The 23190-nt window shown below is 42.0% G+C and overlaps 1 protein-coding gene across 8 annotated transcripts in view; it reads left to right on the forward strand.

The window, feature by feature from the left end:
• Nucleotides 1–23190, forward strand: part of MAP7D2 (MAP7 domain containing 2) — a 137309-nt gene that overhangs the window by 73503 nt on the left and 40616 nt on the right. For 3 of the 8 annotated variants that reach the window (XM_083172477.1, XM_083172475.1, XM_083172476.1), the window contains 2 exons: nt 6108–6233; nt 8722–8870. In XM_083172477.1, coding sequence (XP_083028603.1) covers nt 6108–6233; nt 8722–8870 — 275 coding nt within the window. The remainder of the gene's footprint in view (nt 1–6107; nt 6234–8721; nt 8871–23190) is intronic. The other 5 variants (XM_083172480.1, XM_083172483.1, XM_083172482.1 and 2 more) reach the window with 2 other exon arrangements.

The following is a 23190-nucleotide window of genomic DNA, read 5'->3' on the forward strand; positions in this document are numbered from 1 at the left end:
GACACCTCCAGTGCTCCCTCCCCCTCTCCCAGAACTGATGCCACCAAAGCTCTTTCCCTGCCAACCAATTGCATTTGAGCGATCTCATGTGGTTAAAAACCACATGTGATCGCTCATGCAATTTGATAAATATTATGTGCAGCACATAATATCTATTGACACGACATTCAACTGGTGGGCCCGCCCATCGCATCTGGTGTGCCTATAATCCTATCACACAGATGTGGTTGAAATTGAAGGATTATATGCAATATCGCCTAGTGTATGTGCTGCATAAGTTTTCTGGTATCTGGCAGATAACCCATATAATTGATCAGTGTATTGCCATGACCAACCATAAATTATTAGTCAGTCAGACATGCTGAAATCATCAAGCATGTCTGAAAGATTTGATAATTGGTCAGCCACATCTGGCAATGTATGGCAGGGCTGCCATCAGAAATTGTGGGGCCCAGGACTTACAAAATAGGCAGGGACCCCTTCCCTTTCTCGAACACCTGAAATGTCTGGGGAGACCTGAATCTGCAGCACTGGTCACACCACAACCTCTACATTGCTTCAAAGGAAATGTGAATTATGTTTATGACAAATGATACTTTATAAACTCCAGTACTGGGCCCTCTTTCTGTCTGGGCCCACACAGATAGCTTCCCATCATTATCCCTGTTCATACACAGGTGAGGAATGGGAGCATTTTCTCTCCCCAGGGGAGGAGCGCATATATATCGTGTGACATATTTCACAGTCCATGATATGTGATGGTGTTAGCTTGTCAGATAAAATGTTGACCAATATGCCTGGTATTAGTATTTTACTTTGTTGCAACAATGTTGTATCTCATTATATAATTGTTTTTCTGCATCAGAAGATGTAACTATCATACGTGACTACGAGCAAGTAATAAACGTGAAGCTAGTGTATGATGCCATTAAATGTACCCTTTTTTTAAACAATTAAAATACCTAGATATTTCCAGGGCTAAATATTTATCCAAATGCCTTAGTTTATGATTCGGGGATTTATACAATTATTTTTGGAGTTTATCATCACTACCCAAATGGGTTTGTCAGCTCTAGCTTTCTCTGCAATTACAAATATAGTAGTATCATTCCAACATTGATCATAATCAGAGTACAATTTGGCTATAATGACATTGTCCCTATTCTGAGCTATCTACCTAATACCCCTTTTCCACTGCTTTTAAAATTTTGGGTTCTTATACTGTACATGAACGTGCATCAACCCACGATTTAGGTCAATGGAAAAGGAAACCGCAATACCCAGGTCGGGGATGAGACCCAGGAATCTGCCAGCAGTGGAAAGGTGGTATAGTAGGCGAAATGCAATCACATTTAGGGGTAAATTTACTAAGAAGGGAGTTCCATCTTACATGGGATAGCAACATCCCATCTGAAATAGAATTCCCATCTTAGTAAATGTCCCCTAGTATGGGGTGTGGAGGAAGATTCCATGAAAAATATGTAGTTTCAACATCTGCAGATTACGGTAAATATGGCCTTGTACAAGGTGAAAAGTACAAACTAAAAAAAAAAATGATGAAACAATATTAATTTTAGGTTTCTCTTCATAATTTATTTGTTGTTACCTTTTATTGCATTTTAACTTGTACAGAACAATATTTTCTCTTTTTTTTTTCCTCCCTGTGCCTTGAATAGTACATTTTGGTGGCTGCAGGCTGTTCGTAAAGAGGAAACTTAATTATGGCCACATTGTAGTAACAAATTAATTAACATCTTAATTATTTCAAATCTCTACTGTAAAAAATTACAATTAATGTTGCTTAGTTGCTCTGGAGATATTGAAAAAAAAATGTATAAAGAAAGACTGGATTATGTAGAATTCCCCGGAAAACTTCAAAAGGGTTTCCACATTGACATTCATTCATTTTAATATTCCCCATCATAATTCAGTTATTAGCGCACATTAGGAAACCGCAATGAGATTATTTAAGCCCATTGATTTCAGTGGTTCTATATGCATAAGAAAACAAATAGTCTAAAATTATATAATTTTGTAATTTTTTTTCTTCAAAATTCAGAAGATTGCAACCATGCAGCCAGATTCAGAGTTGCACACAACCCAGTCAGCGTACGGATTTATTTATTCACAGTTTCTTATATAGCGCACACATATTCCTCAGCGCTTTACAGAGAATATTTGAATATTCACATCAGTCTCTGCCCCAGTGGAGCTTACAATCTATACGGATCCCTTGATAATTAATAGATAAAGAACAATTACGAATAATTCCGGGTCATACGGAACTAAATCATATTTAAGACGGACTGGGAGTAACTGGGAGGAAACAGGGTATTTAGATAGAGAAGATGTGTCCCAGGGGCGTAACTATAGCACCGCAGCCCCCGCCACCGCGGGGGGGTGCTGTGCATGTGGGGGCGCCGGGGGCTGCGGTGCTATAGTTACCCCCCCCCCCCCCAATCCCCCGCAGACTTACGTATTTTGCTGGTCCCGGCGGCTCCGTTCTTCTGATGAGGACCACAACAAAATGGCCGCCCCTATATAGCAAACAGTTCTCTGAAACTGTCTGCTGTACGGGGGCGGCCATTTTGTGGTGGTCCTCAGCAGATGAACGGACGGAGCCGCCGGGACCAGCGCGATAGGTAAGACTGCGGGGGAGGGGGTTAGCATAGGCGGCGGGGCGACGGGGCGGCCGGGGGGGTGCTCGACGCGGCGGCGGGGGGTGGGTATGGGTGCCCCCCCCCCTAACGGCGGGGGGGCGCCCAAAACGTAGCTACGCCACTGATGTGTCCTGAGGGCATATTGTGGGCAAGCATACAGATTTGCGGGCTATTTAAAGATGAGCATATATAGATATCCATCCACTTTCATTGTGACATTCTACTTGTGCAAATGCATGCAAATTATAATGATAGCTGCAGCATCTCTACAGTAGCATAGCTATTTCTGACTGAATATGGGGGGAAATTCTTTATTTTAAGCATTTGCTAAAACATATACAAAGAAAAATAGTTATGCCATGGTACTGTACATACTGTAAAAAGGAAGGAAAATAATACAAGTGTCATATATCACAGCAAAGTGAAAACAAAAGAGCGGAGTGGACAAGGAAGAGGAATTCAATTAGCCCCAATAATTTTTAAAGTGCAAAAAGCTGGGGGATCGTTTTGTAGCTTTTTTTTTTTTAGCTTCAAGCAATACAATTTCAGTCAAAAATATATAAGCCATGATAAGTCATTAGTAACTCTGCTCGAATGAGTTTACATTTGCTGCCTATATATTTATTGTAGAACTATTCTGCTCTTTCTTATGTCAAAATATCTATGATCAACTGTGATTATTAGAATGTAAATTCTATATCGTTGTTGATAATGGACATGAGCACCTTTGAAACCAAATACCTGAGATGATTTTGATACTAGATCTTACATTGAGATTTACATGTATATTAAAGGAATGAGTTATTACGACTGTTTGCTGCTTTTAGCTTCCCAAAAATTGGATTGCAGTGGACTTAAGCTGGGTACACACTAGACAATCTGTTGTCTTATCCAGTGGATCAGACCAAATTATGGATGACATTGTCAAATATGTACCTTATATGTTGCTGACGATGCCCTATCCCTTTGGTCGTCAACAACATCCATGCAGGAAGCTATCGGTATCGTCAATTGTGTATGCACTTGCTGATGCTGGCTCCCTCACTGGGTCCCATCGGCCACGATGTCACTGGGTACAGACATCACCTAGTTGTACCCAGCTTTAGACTCCGATTCCGATGAGAAATTGGATGAAAATTGACCAAATCGTATGTGTTTGACATCATTGCCAATGTGATGTGGGGTCCCGTGCGCATCGCATCCGATACCTAAGATCGCACGTGCTGCATGATGGATTTATCGCCTCACCAAGCCTTTTGGCAGGCTGGGCTGGGATTGCATATGATACATCGTATGGAAAATGACTGCACATGTATCATATGCAGTCCTTGGTGGTTCAAGAAGGGACTGCGGATGGACTCAGAGAAGTTGCCCTAGTGTATGGGCACTTTTATAACCTTCTGGTTCCATACACAAAACGAAGTAGTTCGTAGGAGATGTGGAATGCGGCTTAAGTATAGATGTTGTATAAATACTCCTATTCTGCAATACCTTTCTGTTCACATTTGCAATCAATGGTCTCTAATGAATATGTGTTTGTTTTCAGTTCACTGTATTGTAAATGTAGTGCATTACAATCATTCATGTGGACAAGCCCTGAATGTAAATAAATATTAGTTTTAGTGTCGGTGGCTTTGACAAGTATCTGATGACCTTGCAGATCAGTGTAGACAAATCTCCCAGATTAGGTGTGTCTGCATGCTTGTTGTTGTTTGGTGCTGTGCAGCAGACTGGAATTAGAATTGATCACAGGGAGCTGGTTCAGGTGCCAAAACTGCTGTACATATTTTTCAGGCCATTTCCCAAGATATGCCGCGCTGCCGCAATATGGAAGTCTGGTGTACTGTGTACAGCAGCCTCTGCTTATTATGTTGATACATGGGCCAAGTATTGTACACTGTAAATTGGCTATGCATTTATCCCTGGTCAGTACATTGTTGTGTTTGTCTGTGCATATAATTCTGTTGATTTAAGGAAAGTTAATGGTGTTAAATTTCTATACAAATAACACAACAATGTATAGTTTGAAGATGCATTTTATAACTCTTCATTTCAAGTCATTTTTTTTTTTGATCACAGACTTTTATAGTTGCTAACATTAGTGCACTGAAAATTTGTATATAATCTATATTTTTGATCAAAGCATGTAAGCTTGCAGTCTCAAATCCGCTGATCTCAAATTTCTGAAAGTCTCTCTACTTTCATACATGCCTAAATTGTAGGGGTATGGATCATTAGCTGTCCAGCAGTTAGGTCGACATGCATTGGGTCAACACCATTAGGTCGACATGCAGAAAGGTCAACATGTCATTAGGTCGACACAAGTATTAGGTCAACATGGGCAAGGTCGACAGTCAAAATGTCAACATGGGGTTTTTCAGTTTTTTACCCGAATGTTGACATTGACACTGAAACATAGCACCCTGTCCCCTCGCATGGCTCGCTACGCTCACCAATATTTTATTCCTCCACCACACCCTAGTGGATGTTAGGGCATGAAATATCACCTGTCGGACCATGTTGGCTCAAAAAACTGTGACAAACCCCATGTCAACCTTTTGACTGTCGACCTTGCTCATGTTGACCTAATGCTTGTGTCGACCTAGACCCAATGTCGACCTTTCTGAATGTCAACCTAATGGTGTTGACCCAATGCATTTTCCTATCCTTTAGTCTCGTGCAAAAAATGGAAAAACTGATAAATTACTGTATGTTAAATGGGCTGCAATTGAATTCCCCAATACCACTATTGCTTTGAATGTCATTTATTAACACATGGTAATTTTCCAAGATCAGTTGTATTCCCCACCTATATACAGTACATTATTATGTTATGGGAGCTAAACCTTAATCTGAATTAGATACTTTATACATCAGTATGCTTTCTGGATTATTGCCCAAATTTAAAATTTTGAACAATTGAAAGCTGAGGGGTCTGATGTGATGTATAGGATCTGAGGTATATGAAGCGCTGAAGAAGACAGTCTGGACCTCTCCTAGCTAAATCACACACACCAGTGCATCACCATATTATTTGTTATGTTTTTCCTTCAAGAACTACCTGTCTTGGAATTCTAAAGATGTTTATGCATATTATTTTATTATTATTGTATATTCTTAACATGATTGCTGGCAGCCTGTATCTGCTGTGTCTTTGAGTGACTTGATTTGTAGTTCAAAGCAGTGAGAAAACCAGTTGAATTGTACATCTGGATAAAAGTGCAACATAAATTATTATTATTATCATCAAATGATATGGTAACAGGGAAAAATGTTTTATATTCTGTCTTCATGGTTTTAGTAGATCATTTCAATATTTTCTTTTATTTTGGATATTCACTGTTTTATTTTCATCCATCTTTGTTATTTTTTTCACCTTTTTGTCATTGTTTTGGTTTGTTATGTTTGTTTTGTTCTAACATTCATTACTTTGCTTTCATCCATTAGCCTATCGCATGTATCTTAGTCCCATGGAAAATTTTATTGTCACCCGACTGCTTACTCCAACACACTCTTCCTTAGCCAGGAGCAGGAGTACAGCCATGCTTAATGAATCATGTGATTCCACGTCAGGTAATACGGTATAGAACATGCTAGTGCCAGATAAGTAGGTTTATTTATACAGAAATGATTAGTGGAAATGTAAATGATATAGTGAGAATAATCTAAAAATAGTCCTTACATAGTATTCCATTTATATTTACAATTTTTGAAAGGTATAAAGGTATATACACATTTTAACAAGATATCTATAATATGTATTCTATGTATGGAATGAATACAGTACTTACCGTATATATGGTATAATGCAATAGTGCGTCAAAATAGAGACCTTTTAAGAATTTGTTGAACCCACAAATTACAAATTGGCTTTTATTATCTGTAATTAAACTGATAACAGCTGGTGCCTTGCTGAGGGTTAAAATGCATCATTGATCCATGATTTTAAATGATATTGGCTCTTTTTAAACTAAACTTAGTATATATTTATGTAGTTATTTTGAATGCCTGAAAAGCAAGCCTAATATAAACATATTTTGAATTTTGGTACTTCTTTACTTTCACGGCGTCAGAGTCCCCTTGCGGGGCTCGCTTCGCTCGCCCACGCTGCGGGCTCGGTGGCTCGCTACGCTCGCCACGCTAATTAAAATCAACTCCATGCCAACATGGATAGTGGAGGTATGAACTATCCATGTTGGCATGGCGTTAACTTAGTTATTTTACTTAATTAGTGGCGAGCGTAACCCGGAAGTACGCGCGGCGCCATGCTGGCGCCGTGAAAGTAAAGAAGTACCTGAATTTTTTAGGGATATTTATAGTCTATAAGTTGTTGTTTAAATATATATAGATACAGGTTGATTATCCCGTATCCAAAATGCTCGGGACCAGGAGAATTTTGGATAACGGATTATTCCGTATTTCAGAATATTTTAATATTTCAATGATGTATTTTGAAGTATCTTGCATGTATGCTGTATAAACACATAAAATACACACAAATATATTTTATTACCACATAAAATACACACAAATATATTTTATTTGTTCAAAAAACAAGGTTTCAAAACATGAAACAAAATTTGTGTACTATCTCAGATATTGAATTTGAATGCCAAGCAATCATTGTCTTGCACATATATAGTGCCAGTTACATATCATGTCACCAATAGTGCTGTTACAAATGTCCCCAGTGAGTTTTTAGCAAAAAAATATATATTTTTTCACTTTCTGGAATGTATGGTTTTCGGAATAATTCGGATAACGGATACTCGGATACGGGATACTCAACCTGTACTGAAATAACCTGGTGGCACACTTACTGTAGATTGTAAGGATGTTTTATATAATAACTTATAACACGCATTTCAGATTATTGTTCAAACTAAAGTTGTACTAAGCACCATGCTTTAAGCATTACCATAGCTGTTAAACCAACAAAATAGATTGTAAAGCCCAGAGTATCCCCTGGCCTGTTTGGGGAAGCCAGTTTGATTTGTCTGGGATCTCTTTTAAGAGCTGTTAGGAAGCAGATGCGCAAATCTTATAAAGAGCTTGACGAGGTACATTTACATCAATGGAAGCACATTGTAACATTTTAGATGCATGTATGCATATTAAAAGGAACACAGACTGAAGGCACTTGTTAATGCTTATTAAACTGATATATACAATGCGTGTAACCTGGCTCTCCGGTATTACTGGTTCATGAGTCAGATGGTGTGGTCAATATTCGGTTGGCTTGCATATATCATTCCATCATCATATTTTTCATTGTTATATTCTTTCTATTTTCTTATTTGTTTATGTTTTAATTTTTATAACATCCTTTCATCATATTAATACCAATATGACTTGGTGTTGGCAAATGGCCCATAGGGGACTATAGCTGAGTAGGGCCCATGTGCGTCCTGGTTTTTCCAAGTCCAGTGCTTTTTCCACTTCAAATCTTTTTATCATAGCCTAGCTGAGACTTATAATGCCCCAGCATTTCCAGGGTTAATGTGATTGGGTGCCTACAGCTGCCATATCCTAAAATGCCCTTTTCTGGCCTCTGCAAACTTTGTATACATTTATAATTTCATAGATTTTAGAGCCATATAGTTCAGTATAGAGTAGACCAGTATAGAATTAAGCGTACATGAAATGACACCTGATGAAGCACAGCATTAATACTGTCGTTATTTATAATGTTTTTCTTTGCTATAAATTTCTTTGTAGTGTTGTATTAAAGCAGAATTTAATTGTAACCATTGTATATAATGTTCCTTAGTTTCAACTCCTGGTACTGCACCAAAGTTATTCTTTCTGTAGCCAACATCAATAGCTTGTAATTAGATAATATTAAATATAGCACAAGTACCTTGATCCCATAGCAGACTGTTTACAGGACATGTCATAAAATTCTACTTATTGGTAGGTGTGTGTTCTACAGTATAGAGAGTGATGATGTTTTTTGTCTTTGTATTTAACACATTTATGTATTTTTTTTTTCCTTTTTTTTTTCTTACTCTATAAACTTCCTTCTGTACTTGTTCTTTACCTTTACACCATAACTCTTTAGTCTTCCATGTGTGTCCTCGTGTAGCCCCTGCTAGCCCTCTTAAATCTCCTTTCAAGTCTTCTCCATCACGGAGCGCTGAGAGAAAGAAGACTTTGCAATCTCCTAACGGGACAGATGGAGCCAAGGCTACTTCCCCTGAGTCCCAACAGGTAAGAGACTGGATTCTATTGCTTCCTACATTTCATTCATTAATCAGTAATTAATTAATCTGTAACCTACATTTCATTTATTCATAAATAATTGTAATGCACTGGATAATCAGTGGTAATAAAGTGTTACTTGTCACTTTTGCTATTGTAATGGTTAGTGTGACATAGGGGGCTTCAGGAGGGTATTGAAGGCGACTTGTGGGGGTTGCCAAATTGTGAAAATAAGTGAAAGAGTAAGGGGGTGAAACAATTGTTATGCACTCTGCGCATCATATAGTAAAGATAAACTGTGTTGTCATAAATATACCGACCCAATTGTCAGTGATAAACTGTAAGTGTAGTTTTAAATTAAATCAATTTAAACATATATAAATATAGTAAGTAATCTGTAAAGAAAAGTCATCAAACATGTCAGATATGTGTAAGAATGTGAAGATATAATGCAGAAGACTTGTGCACATGCTGGTACTAGGTGTGACACAAATAACAAGCGCCTAAGGTGTAGCTGTTAGCACATACCAGTATCTGTAGAGGTGGAATAATTGTAGCCACATGGAATGAAAAACAAAGTGATTTTATTTACACACACATAATATTATTACATAAGGATAGTTTGGATTTAACCCATAAATCTTCTGCTGGTGCTAGCATACACATGGCAAATATAGTGAGATGGAATATTTTCTGTACAGATAATGTATTTAGTAATTCCTTTTTGGTGCATTATGAATCTGTTATTTCCTTGAGCAGGTGTACCAAAATAATGGGCCATGGACCTGTGTTATTGTTATGGGTTCTCCTCTGACATAGTTAGGAGATTATATTCTCTCCGGAGAGGTGATGAGCCTGCTTTTCATAGAGTGTAAACCTCTTAAACCAAGGCCTTCCAGGGACCAGCCCTGCTCACTACCCAGGTTGGATACTCAGGTAACTGTATCAGTGCAGTCTTTCACACCAAGCCGCAACCCACATTAAAAGGTTATTGGTTAATCAATATCAGCAGGGAATGGGAGATGACATCATCTCCAAGCGCTGGGACTTGCCGATCGCTGTGCTGGGGGGCAAGTCCAGTACCAAGTGTTAATGGTGATTAAAATATAACCAGAGTGACGATAAGTGAAAAGCGTTGGTTACGTAATAAGTCCGCAACCAACGTACCCTTTATACCTAGCTACGTGCGAACAAAGCGTAGCGCAGCGTAGCGTACCTTTTATTGTATTATGTATACCAAGAACCAATACCTTATTCAGAGATTCCTTCGCAGTACTTTGTCTCTAATCTGCGAATATACCTTATCGGACTGTGTCCGCAATATACCTTATCGCTATTATGCGAATAAACAGACACGACCACTGAATAGGAATAAGGAGATTAGAACTCCGTAAAAGGTTTGTATTTAAGTCCCTAATGGACAAAAGGGGGTTACAGAAATAAGAATAAACAGGTATAACAGGTGATACGATATACTAACAATGAATACTAAACAGACTCTGCTAAGGGGAGAGAAAACAGATACAAGACACAATCAGCCAATCAATACAATAAGGATAAATACCGTTAATGCAACCGTTTACCCGTCTCATCAAATATGCGAAGCGCAGTCCGGTCAGAGCTCACTATCGTTCAGGAATGAACTATAGTCCGGTAGGAAGGTCCAGGGAAAGTAGATGTGCCGAAGAGAATTTGGCTGCTCTGGGTCGCCTATCTTATAGGGTCAGAAGGGGGAGGTCAAAGGCCATTCTCATTGGTCAGAGATCATATGTCCGGTCCACTGTGATTGGAGGTTAGACGCTGTACCTGGTCTGACCAGGTGCAGGGGAGTGAACTTTAAGAGTCCTTTGTTTGGTGGTTTCGGCGTCAGCAAGGATAAGAACCGGTTTGAGCTAGTTTCCTTTGTTAACTACTTACAACAGAAACTGTCTCTGGAATATGGATTATGTCCATATCTCTCGGGCAATGTACATTGCGATATATTCGCAATGACCGGAATACTTCGCATAATGAGCTGAACGGAACGGTACTAAACACGATACAGATAGATGTATGCAGGGCTAACTAAGCTATGTGTGGCGTTCTAAACCTTTAACTATATTTTACTTAGGGTCAGTATGTATTTATGAATTTATGTGTGATAGTATGGCTACTCTTCTGGTCCACTTTGCCACGCATACTCGGGTATGGAAACTTTATTTGCGCAACTCTGCGAACCAAAATGGCGGCCATACTATCCTAAAATGGCGTGTGTGTAACTCGACTTCCATAGTCCACCCTTTAACAGTAATTATAAAACTGTTACAATACAAAAACATTTCACACGACAATACAGAAATTCATAATCCTAACAGAGAAATTGGGATACATGAATTAAACATATAAGGGGAGTAAACCATCTGCTCTCGGCCGATCCAGGATCATGGATAAACGATGGGCCGCATTTATCGAACAACCTACTCAGGGTCACGAAGGATAATGTACAATTTTGGGATAAAAATAAAAACAGGGGTGGTTACAACATATACACGTTCACAAATATGGTTTCCTTAAAGGGAGGTGGTTTCGATTTTAGGGTCATATACCAAACCCTGGTCTTCCTCTGTATCTCTCGTTCTTACACTCATGATTTCGGTACGTTTTGTCTTTCCCCGGGTCACCACCTTTATACATTTGAACAATAGCACAAAGACTATGATGGCACCACCGATACAGAGGAGGAGTTTTCCTATGCTAGCTATGATCCCTTGCGCCCATTCTCCTAAACCAGAGAACCAGTGCATTGGATTCAACCAGGAGGTCCATTCACTAACTTTGTTACCTATTTCTGCCAGGCTGATATTATGTTCCCTTCTAAATTCCCATTTAAGCTGAAGAATCTCATCCATCCGATGATCGATGATTTCTTCTGGGTCTTCAGTATTGTTGGTGATATATGTACAACACTTCACCCCAAACTGTGTAGAGAGGGTGACACAATATCCTCCTGTCATAGCTGTCAGATAGTTCAACACCATTCGATGTTGGACTAGCTCTCTTTTATACGCTTGCAACTCCTTCCCAGTGTATCTAAAGGTGTCATCATAAATCTCAGTGATGTTATCTACCAAGCTGGCTAATGCTTGTATATATTTAAAATTTATGACTCCTCTGGCGGTATGGGTGATGTCTAAAGCAATGAGGAGTTGGATACCGAACGACTCGTGTATCATTTCGGAAGCTAGGGGTTCTTTCCTGATGGTTAAATCCCTTTTATGGATTTGGTCATAATGGGTATGAGTGTAAGGAGGAGAAATACCTCTGTGTATGTTCATCATCTCATCATGTGTGAGGGTCATCACTTCTGGTAACACTCTGCCTAGATAACAAATACCAACGTAGTTCATGGAGAGCCATTTGTACGCCCTCCTACCACAAATATAATAAACATCGTCAGGGAGAAAATAGGGGACAGAGTATTTCATGATCTTGTCACACATTATCCATAAGAACATCCCCGTCCCCTGTTCCCTGACTTGTTCCTCACAGATTTCTGGCTGTAGGGTTACATTACAGTAGCCGGCTGATACTCTGCCGGCCATCATTTTACTTCTCTTCACCGTGTAGACATATTTATAGTGTCTCCCACTGGTTCGGATTTTTAACAACAATTCTTTATCAATAGGCTCTCCATCTGGACGCTGGGAGTAAGTTATTGTCTGGTTATGCCATGTCACTTCCCAAGTACCAATCGCTCTGGAACTTGAGAAGTTCATACATACCAGGGATTTATCCACTTGGTATGGGTGTAATCTAAGACTAGGGGACCTGGTATACAGGTATCTCTTATCCAATGGCCTCCCCTTATTTAATACGCTTATCTCTGAAATATTAAGCGGGTATGGGACTAGGCCTACACTACTCCTTTTATGTAGCACTTGTGAACACACCCAGCATTCTGTTTGGTTTAAAACCTTACCCACTAGTGAGTGGTAATCACTCAAGGGATGTCGGCCGGTAGTTGCCTTACTTGTCGACTGACATCGCTGGATGCATTCTTCTTCCATTTTAGGTTGACAATATCTACAGACACAGTACTCACCAGACAATAACTCATCACATAGCCCTTGAACTACGTTTCCCTCATACCTTTTACCTTCTCCTGTCATGGGCAAAGTGTCAAGCTGGTTTAGGGATTCTACCTCACCCATATCTGGGTCCATTATTACACTGTCAGAACTCCGCTCCGATCGCTCTAGGATGTGGCAGCCACCGAGTATCTTTGGGTGAATAAAAGAACACAGAAAGAAAACAAAGACATATATGCATAGCTGTGAACCTTTTGCTTGGAGTCCTTCCATCATCTCTACCAGGGGACTTTTATTTTGCTCTGCTCTTAGACCTTTGTTCGCTCAGGTTGCTCGACCTTGGCTGCTTCTCAGTGTTCCCGAAACAATGCTTCTAGCGACACTTCTTCTCTCTCGCTCTCTGCACACTGGGACTCTGGGTTACTGGCTTTCTTGCAGTGGGACGAATGTATCCAAGTCTCTCTCTCTGCGACTTTAATTGATGTAGTGCTGGTCAACAAAACTTGGTACGGTCCTTCCCAACGGTCTATCAAACAACCTGAGCGTAAAAAATTTCGGATCATAACAAAGTCTCCTGGTTTAAGATTATGACAATTCTCTGTAGGCATATCAGGGTTCAGTAATTTCAGCTGCTTTTGTTGCTCCCTTAGCTGTTTGTTTAGCTTTAGGAGATACTGTACAGTTAGCTCATTGTTACATTTGAGATCATCCTGTGGGTCTATCATGATGTGTGGCTGCCGACCAAACAATATCTCGAAGGGGGACAAGTTGAGCGGAGTCCTGGGAGTGGTCCTAATGCTATACAGCACAATAGGCAGTGCCTCTGGCCATAACAACCCTGTTTCAGCCATAACTTTACCCAATTTGTTCTTAATAGTACCATTCATTCTCTCAACTTTGGCGCTCGCCTGGGGACGATATGGAGTATGAAGTTTACTATTAATCCCCAGGAGTTTACACATGATTTGGAAGACCTCTCCTGTGAAATGAGTGCCTCTGTCACTCTCAATGACCTTTGGGATACCATACCTACAGACAAACTCCTGACATATTTTCTTTGCTGTAAAGGTAGCAGTGTTGGAGGCAGCGGGGAAAGCCTCCACCCAGCTAGAAAACATGTCAACACAAACTAATACATATTTCAAATTCCTACAGGGTGGTAACTGTATGAAGTCGATTTGTATTACCTGGAAAGGGCCTTCTGTAGGAGGGATGTGGGATGGCTCTGTTGGGATGGCTTTTCCAACGTTCTTCCTCAAACAGGTGAGGCATGACATTGCCACTCTACCTGCTTGAGAAGCGAACCCTGGTGCACACCAGTAGGCTTTTACCAGCTTGCACATACCTTCCTTCCCAAGATGTGTCAGCCCATGGGCCGCCTCGGCTAGACTAGGAAGGTATGCTCTGGGGGCCACTGGTTTCCCGTGTCCATCTCTCCAAAGTCCGGTAGACTCTTGGCCACATCCCTTCGACTTCCATACTGCTCTTTCCTGTGGGGAACACAAATTCTGCATGTCTATCAGTTTGGATGTGGATACTATGCTCAGTGTACAAAGGTTGGTAGGATGGGTGAAAATATTTACAGGGCATGCGGCCCTTTTCGCTGCCTCATCAGCGCGGCTGTTACCAAGTGACACCGGGTCCTTCTCTGATGTGTGAGCTTTGCACTTGATAACAGCCACTCTGTCTGGAAGCTGAATAGCTCCCAGAAGTCTCCTAATATATGTCGCATGCGCCACTGGTGTGCCAGCCGCCGTCATGAAATTTCGGAGGCGCCATAGGGCTCCAAAATCATGGACTACTCCGAAAGCATATCTGGAGTCGGTATATATGTTGACTGATTTTCCTTGGGCCAGTTCACATGCTCTGGTCAGTGCCACCAGTTCCGCTACTTGTGCTGAGTGAGGTGGTCCCAAGGGTTCAGCTTCCACAATACCTTCTCCATCTACTACTGCGTAACCTGTGCACAGCTCTCCCGTGTCCGTCTGTCTATGACAGCTACCATCTGTGAATAAGGTTATGTCTACCTCACTTAATGGGCTGTCGCTTATGTCAGGACGTGCTGTGAAGGTCTGATTCAGGTAGGACATGCAATCATGTTTGTCCTCACTCTCACTAAACTCTGCTTTACCATATTCAGCAACATTCCCATCACCCTCCACCCTTTGTGCCTTGGAAGGCACATGAGGAAGGAATGTGGCTGGGTTTAGTGTGTTGCATCTTTTGATGGTAATATTTACTGGGGCCATCAGCGCCAGTTCCCACTTAGTGAACCGTGCTGAGGACACATGACGTGTTTGGGCAGAATTTAGGAGGGCAGAGACAGCATGGGGAGCATGAACAGTTAAATCGTGTCCCAACACTACGTCCTCACTCTTACTTACTAGTTGTGCTATTGCAGCCACACTTCGTAAGCAAGTTGGGAGTGAGCGTGCTACTGTGTCCAGCTGGCCACTGTAGTACGCTATTGGTCGGTTGGCATCACCATGTTTTTGTACAAGCACTCCTGCCGCACACCCACCTGATTCAGTTCCGTACAGTTCGAAGGGTTTCCCATAATCTGGCATTCCCAGTGCTGGGGCCTTTGTTAGGCTCACCTTTAGTTCCTCGAAAGCCAGTTCAGATTCCTCAGTATGAGAGACCCGATCTGGCTTAGTTGAGGAAACCATCTCTTGTAGTGGTAATGCCAGAATAGAGAAACCTGGGATCCAATTGCGACAGTATCCACACATGCCTAGGAACGTACGGATCTGATGCTGGGTCTGTGGCAGTACCATATTCTGAATCGCTTGGATTCTGTCGTCGGTGAGGTGTCTCAGCCCTTGGGTAAGGCAGTGGCCCAGATACTTAACCCTGGTCTGGCATAATTGCAGCTTATCCTTTGATACTTTATGTCCTGTCTCTGAGAGATGCATCAGCAGCTGTCTAGTGTCATCCACTGATGACTCCAGTGACTCAGAACACAACAATAAGTCATCAACATATTGTATCAGTATCGAACCACTCATGGGTTGAAAGGATTGTAAACAATCATGCAAGGCCTGGGAGAAGATGCTGGGGCTGTCTATGAATCCTTGGGGGAGTCGTGTCCAGGTATACTGTACTCCTCTGTAAGTAAAGGCGAACAGATACTGGCTGTCAGGATGCAAAGGGACGGAAAAGAATGCTGAACACAAATCAATGACTGTGAAATGAGTACAATGAGGTGGGATTTGCATTAGGATGACAGCTGGGTTTGGCACTACGGGGAATTGGCTCTCAACTACCTTGTTTACCCCTCTTAAATCCTGCACTAGTCTGTAGCCCCTCCCCCCGCTCTTTTTCACAGGAAAGATGGGACTATTGGCCGTGCTGGAAGTTCTAACTAGGATTTCCTGTTGGAGCAATCGTTGGATCACTGGAAATATTCCTAGCTCAACTTCAGGTTTTAAAGGGTATTGCGGTATTTTTGGGGCTATCCTGCCTTCTTTTAAGCGGATTTCTACTGGAGCTACATTTGCCATTAGCCCAGCGTCCTGTCCATCTTTAGTCCAAAGGGAACCCGGTATTTGTGCTGTAATTTCAGCTACCCTAGATGGATTTGATTCTACAACAGTGGAACACAACATTAGCCTCTGAGGACTGTCCAGCATATCTTGCACTTCTTGTGTAAGATTTTTTAGGAGTGTCCAGGAATACCCCATCGGGGGTGCAATAGATGACACATCCCATTTTGCATAGTAAATCTCTACCCAGAAGGTTAGTCGGGGCCGCTGCAGCCAACAGGAAAGAATGTTTGGTATGCAAAGGCCCGATTGTAACCTCTGCTGGTTTCGTCAGTGGGTAATGTTGTATTTTTCCTGTTACCCCAATTGCCGCTACTGATTGGTTAGTGAAACCCAAGTGAAGAGGAGTGTTGAGAACAGATCTGGCCGCCCCTGTATCAACCAAAAAGGTTTGCCTTACTCCAGCTATATCAACCTTCACCTGAGGTTCCTCTCCAAGGTGTTGTGTTAGTCTAACTGGCTGTAGGATACAGGTATGACCTGTTTCCTATGGTCTGACCTGGGTTGCCCTTAGCACAGTGTCAGCCATCAGATGGGGAGGAGGCATGTTGCGTGACCTGTCTGTCTCCTCCCATTGTCTAGGGGCTGGGTATCTCCGTGTCTCACCTCTGTGAGATTCCCATTCTCGCTTATGTGTTTGGTAACTCCTGGGGTTTCCTGCCCTACAATGAGCTGAGTAATGACCTTCCCTATTGCAGTTGTAACAGATAATTGGTTTTCTACCTGTGTCCCTGGTGTTTCGTGGTTGTTGGTATGCAGCTTTGTTTGGGGCATTAGTAAGGGCTTGGATGCTAACCATCATCAGTTTGTCAGTTTGCAGTTCCCTGTGCTTCTTAATGTTGCGGTCGTGGTCCACAGCAGATTCCCGTAGGGCATCCACTGTCATTCCACGCCAGTTTGGGAAAGAAGTTTGGACTCTGGCTTTCAGGTTTTCCCTAAGTCCTTCCACCAGCACAGAGACAATCATCTCCCTCAGGTGGGGGTCGTCCTTAGGCTCGGAGACACCAGTGTACTTTGATACCTCCAGTAAGGCTTTTGTAAAATAATCAGCAGCAGTTTCGCCATCTTTCTGTTTGATGGTGAAAATCTTGCTATATTCTACTGCTGCAGGAAAATACACTCCTAACTGTAAGTTAATCAGGCGTATATTCTCCTGGTTGATCTCATCATTTATCTCCTTGTCCACTTTCAATCCACTATCCTGAATGAATTTCGGGATGTCAATGTGAGTGGGGAGACAGGCCCTCAACATGATTCTCCAATCCTTGTTGGTGGGCTCATCAGAGTTTCCTAGATCCCTTACAAATTTCCGGCACAATGCCAGATCTTTCCTTGGGTCAGGGAAATCTGAAATGATGGACCGCAGCTCTAGCCGTGTCCATGGGTTTAGCATGTTCATCTTTCTGGTAGGTATCACACCCTCTCTGTCTGCCTTACCATAGGGAACCTCCAGTGTGCGCATAGGATATGTTTGTACCACATTCGCATTACTGGGACCTGCTTGGGAGTCAATTGTGTCTGTGCTGTGTGGTGCATCATTACCTGAGTCCAATACTATGCTGTTGGCATCAGCCGTCTCCTCCTCCTGTGCTGGGGCCTCAACAGCGGGTTGAGCTTTTCCCTCAATCATATTAATTGCATGAGAGACGGCCAGTGCCAACAGCTGCTCGTTTTCCTCTCGGGCTTCCTTGTAAGGGGATAAGACAGGGTACAGGTTAGCAACGGATACATTGTTACTTATACTTTTCTTATGAGTCATTATCCCCTTCGGCACATATGGGGGTGGGGGAGCTGTTTCTATTGTGGCGGCGGTTGCATTTATATTGTGGCTGATTGCGTCAGGTATTGCCAAACCTCTGCTTCCCCATTGTTCCTGTCCTTCCTTCTGCCACAATTTAAGAATATTTATATGCTTCACTCTCTCCTTACGACTGGAGAGTAGGCATATTTCATCTTTTACTGCCGATAAGATTTCCGGATCGAAGCTACCAACACTGGGAAATTCTAACTTGCTGCCTTGTGTCATTTTTCTCCATTTATTTTGGTAAACAACTGCGAGTTCACCGTGCTTCCTGCACATAATAAAAGCAGCCGATCCTTTTGGCCGGCATGCTTCCTCCCTAACATGCACGTTATCACAGCGTGACCCGTTATTACCCATAGTTACAGGAATAAACGTTCACAGCTTAATAGATATCGGTGGGTTATTACTTATCTGAGAGCTCCCCAAACACTCACTTCTACAGCTTCCTAGAACATCCCACAGTCAAGCAGGTGCGAAGGATACGAGGTATGATACTCAATCACCAAGTCTTTCAACTAGCAGCGAACTTCTAGCCAACTTGCTTGATGCGGCACAATTTTTCCAGGGTATAACAAACTTGTTTTCCTATACCCCCAAAAATTGGATTTTCTAAAGTAGCTAATCGGAAACACGTGCGTTCCGATGTATCTTCTTGTACCCTCCTAGCGGAATCAATTCCACTGAAGGGGCAGTTCCTATGGGCACGTCGTCACGTGAACCCTAACCTTGTCCTACCTGGACTGTCCTACTCTGGACTACACTGCGCTTGAGTCGTGTCGTCACACACCCGTTCGCCTCAGTTATGTTTCACACTGGGCGCTGGTTACACCTTGGTCTTATGCATATATTTGAAATATTTCTGTACAGAAAATCTTCCCAAGTTGGTAGCTTTTCACTGGATACTTATGCAGGTATAAATCCCTTATAACACTCTATAGGAATCTATTAAAATAATGCTTGAGTTGCTTGTTTAAAAAAAAATGAACAAAAAGAAAAAAACTTATTTTCTTTTATTAATCACCGCCTCATTCGCAGTATATTGTTATACTGTTTAAATAAAGCTAGTGGTTAAATACTGTTCACCTTTGAGTTCCTATGTGTGCTGCATGTGCAGTACCAATGAACAGCCACGTGTGTACATGCACTGTTCACAGGCCGCCGATGAATCGGCCACCCACGTGTTCTATAGTGTATTTGCAAGGTTGCACTCGGGTTTCGCTATACGCAGTAATTGCGCTTAAATGTGGAATAAATCCCTTAACTCCGTCCGAAAGTTACGTATCAAGATGCGAAATAAATCCCGCACTTAATCCGTAAATCACGTACAAAGATGCGAAAATTTCCCGATATGGGCACGTGCGCGCGCACCTTGCGTAATACACAATAGACGCTTTACGTTACTGCAAAAAGGCCCAGGACTTGTCGCCACGTGGCTGAGTCCCTGGTTTTGCAGTAACTAACAAAAAGTTATAGCTTTGCACAGAGGGGATCCTCTATGTACTATAATAAACACAGACTCCACGTGTGCGAACCTTATCGCACGTGGTACATATACTATAATAAACAAGCAGCCCAAGACACTATACCCCGTTAAACTACTTGTGGCAGGCAGAAGTACAGTTTACTAAACACTTAGGTATGATATGCTTTTAAAAACACGTGGCTTTCACTTATTGTACTCCGGGTTCAGCGCTAGCACTTCCCGAACCCCGCACCGCCGCGGACTCGGCCTATCCAGCAATGGAAACAAAATAAATACTTCCACCCTTTTGCTGGTATAGGTCGGGTCGCACGCCTGGTACTGAGTTCTGGAATGTGGAGCGGACGGACGATGCCCCCAATTGTTAATGGTGATTAAAATATAACCAGAGTGACGATAAGTGAAAAGCGTTGGTTACGTAATAAGTCCGCAACCAACGTACCCTTTATACCTAGCTACGTGCGAACAAAGCGTAGCGCAGCGTAGCGTACCTTTTATTGTATTATGTATACCAAGAACCAATACCTTATTCAGAGATTCCTTCGCAGTACTTTGTCTCTAATCTGCGAATATACCTTATCGGACTGTGTCCGCAATATACCTTATCGCTATTATGCGAATAAACAGACACGACCACTGAATAGGAATAAGGAGATTAGAACTCCGTAAAAGGTTTGTATTTAAGTCCCTAATGGACAAAAGGGGGTTACAGAAATAAGAATAAACAGGTATAACAGGTGATACGATATACTAACAATGAATACTAAACAGACTCTGCTAAGGGGAGAGAAAACAGATACAAGACACAATCAGCCAATCAATACAATAAGGATAAATACCGTTAATGCAACCGTTTACCCGTCTCATCAAATATGCGAAGCGCAGTCCGGTCAGAGCTCACTATCGTTCAGGAATGAACTATAGTCCGGTAGGAAGGTCCAGGGAAAGTAGATGTGCCGAAGAGAATTTGGCTGCTCTGGGTCGCCTATCTTATAGGGTCAGAAGGGGGAGGTCAAAGGCCATTCTCATTGGTCAGAGATCATATGTCCGGTCCACTGTGATTGGAGGTTAGACGCTGTACCTGGTCTGACCAGGTGCAGGGGAGTGAACTTTAAGAGTCCTTTGTTTGGTGGTTTCGGCGTCAGCAAGGATAAGAACCGGTTTGAGCTAGTTTCCTTTGTTAACTACTTACAACAGAAACTGTCTCTGGAATATGGATTATGTCCATATCTCTCGGGCAATGTACATTGCGATATATTCGCAATGACCGGAATACTTCGCATAATGAGCTGAACGGAACGGTACTAAACACGATACAGATAGATGTATGCAGGGCTAACTAAGCTATGTGTGGCGTTCTAAACCTTTAACTATATTTTACTTAGGGTCAGTATGTATTTATGAATTTATGTGTGATAGTATGGCTACTCTTCTGGTCCACTTTGCCACGCATACTCGGGTATGGAAACTTTATTTGCGCAACTCTGCGAACCAAAATGGCGGCCATACTATCCTAAAATGGCGTGTGTGTAACTCGACTTCCATACAAGGGGCAGACTAGATGGGCCAAGTGTTTCTTATCTGCTGTCAAATTCTATGTAAGGTAGGCTGCTGGGCTGTCCCCAGCCTCGGTGCACCCCCTAGGTGAATGGATGCTTAACACAGGCATCCATTCACCTCCTACCCGGCTCCGCTGCTATCCGCACAGTACAGCAGACATCAGCTGTGTGCACTCCCAGCCCAACCTCCATACTGACCGCAAGACCAGTCCAGAGGTTGGGCTCCCCCATGGCTGTAAAAGGAAGCCGGGTCAGATGACCTGGAATACCCGTTTGCACTGCCCCCCCACACGGTTCTAACCATGTTCCACCCTGGACAGGACCAGGGTAGGATTGGCAGGGAAATGGACCCGTGATTTTGATCCGGGTCTTTGGCTCGTTGTAAAAGGGGTATTAAACTGTAGCTCTTTAACTTCCCACAGACAATTCGCCTTCTTCATATAAATATATTGTGCTTTAAAAAGCCTGAACCACTGTCTTGGTTGAGAAAAGTTTTTAAATGGTAGGTAATCTGATTTACCCATGTGGATAACATCATAACAGCAAATGCCAAATAAGTGGTACTTCTCTATAGTGTTGTTTAGTAACAAACACCGGCGAACTGATGTTGACACAGGCCCTTATTCAGATCTGATCGCAGCACAAATTTGTTCTCAAAATGGCCAAAACCATGTGCACTGCAGGTGGGGCAGATGTAACATGTGCAGAGAGAGTTACATTTGGGTGGGGTGTGTTGAAACTGAAATTTAAATGGCAGTGTAAAATGAATGCAGCCAGTATTTACTGTACACAGAAACAAAATAACTTACCCAAATCTAACTCTCTCTATACATGTTACATCTGCCCCACCTGCAGTGCGCATGGTTTTGTCCATTTTGAGAACAAATTTGTACTGCGATCAGATCTGAATAAGGGCCACAGTGGGGAAAATTTACTAAGATTGGAGTACTATTTTAGATGGGATGTTGTTATGCAACCAATCAAATACTGGGCCAGATGCACTAAGCTTCAAAAGTGATAAAATGGAGAGTGATAAACAGCCAGCATATCAGCTCTCAGCTCCTACCTGCCATGTCACAGACTGTGGTTGAAAAATGTCAGGCAGGAGCTGATTGGTTGGTTGTTTAACACTCTCCATTTTATAACTTTTGAATCGTAGTGCATCTGGCCCACTATCTTTTATCTTCTAGATCAGGCATGTCCAACAATGGCCCTCCAGATGTTGTGAAACTACACATCCCAGCATGCTTTGCCACAGTTTTGCTACTAGAGAATGCTAAAACTATTGCAAAGCATGCTGGGATGTGTAGTTTCAAAACATCTGGAGGGCCAACGTTGGACATGCCTGTTCTAGATGATGCTAAATAAACAAGAAGTAGATTCTAATTGGTTGCCCATAGCAACATCCCATCTGAAATAGAACTCCCATCTTAGTAAATTACCCCCAGTATGTTCTAGATACTTTGCAGTACTGCAACATGTCGCTGCATTATGTTTCCCATTTCTCTTTTCCGAAACGCATCTGATTCATAAAACTAAGTGATTTGGGGGGGGGGGGGTTTTACACTAGAAAAAACACCCTAATAGAGATTGTCCCCTGACCTTCAGAGCTTTAGGAAGTTCATAGTCCCTCTGCCCTCTAGTCCAGTTATATCATCACTGCACATGTTTTATTTGCCTCTTCACTGTATGCCCTCTGGCCACCTCACTGTACCATTTTCCACTGGTGCTGGCCTTAAAGCATCTTACAGATGAAGCAGACCTTGTTATATTAAAATGCACCATTGTTCTTTTTATCTTAAATAGATGAATAAGTAAACTACATGCCCTGCTGATACCAATGAACGTGGAGGTATATTAGTGCAGATTTATTA

This window comes from Crinia signifera, chromosome 2 (genome assembly GCF_055691185.1).
Source record: "Crinia signifera chromosome 2, ASM5569118v1, whole genome shotgun sequence".
In the NCBI taxonomy this organism is placed as follows: Eukaryota; Metazoa; Chordata; class Amphibia; order Anura; family Myobatrachidae; genus Crinia; species Crinia signifera.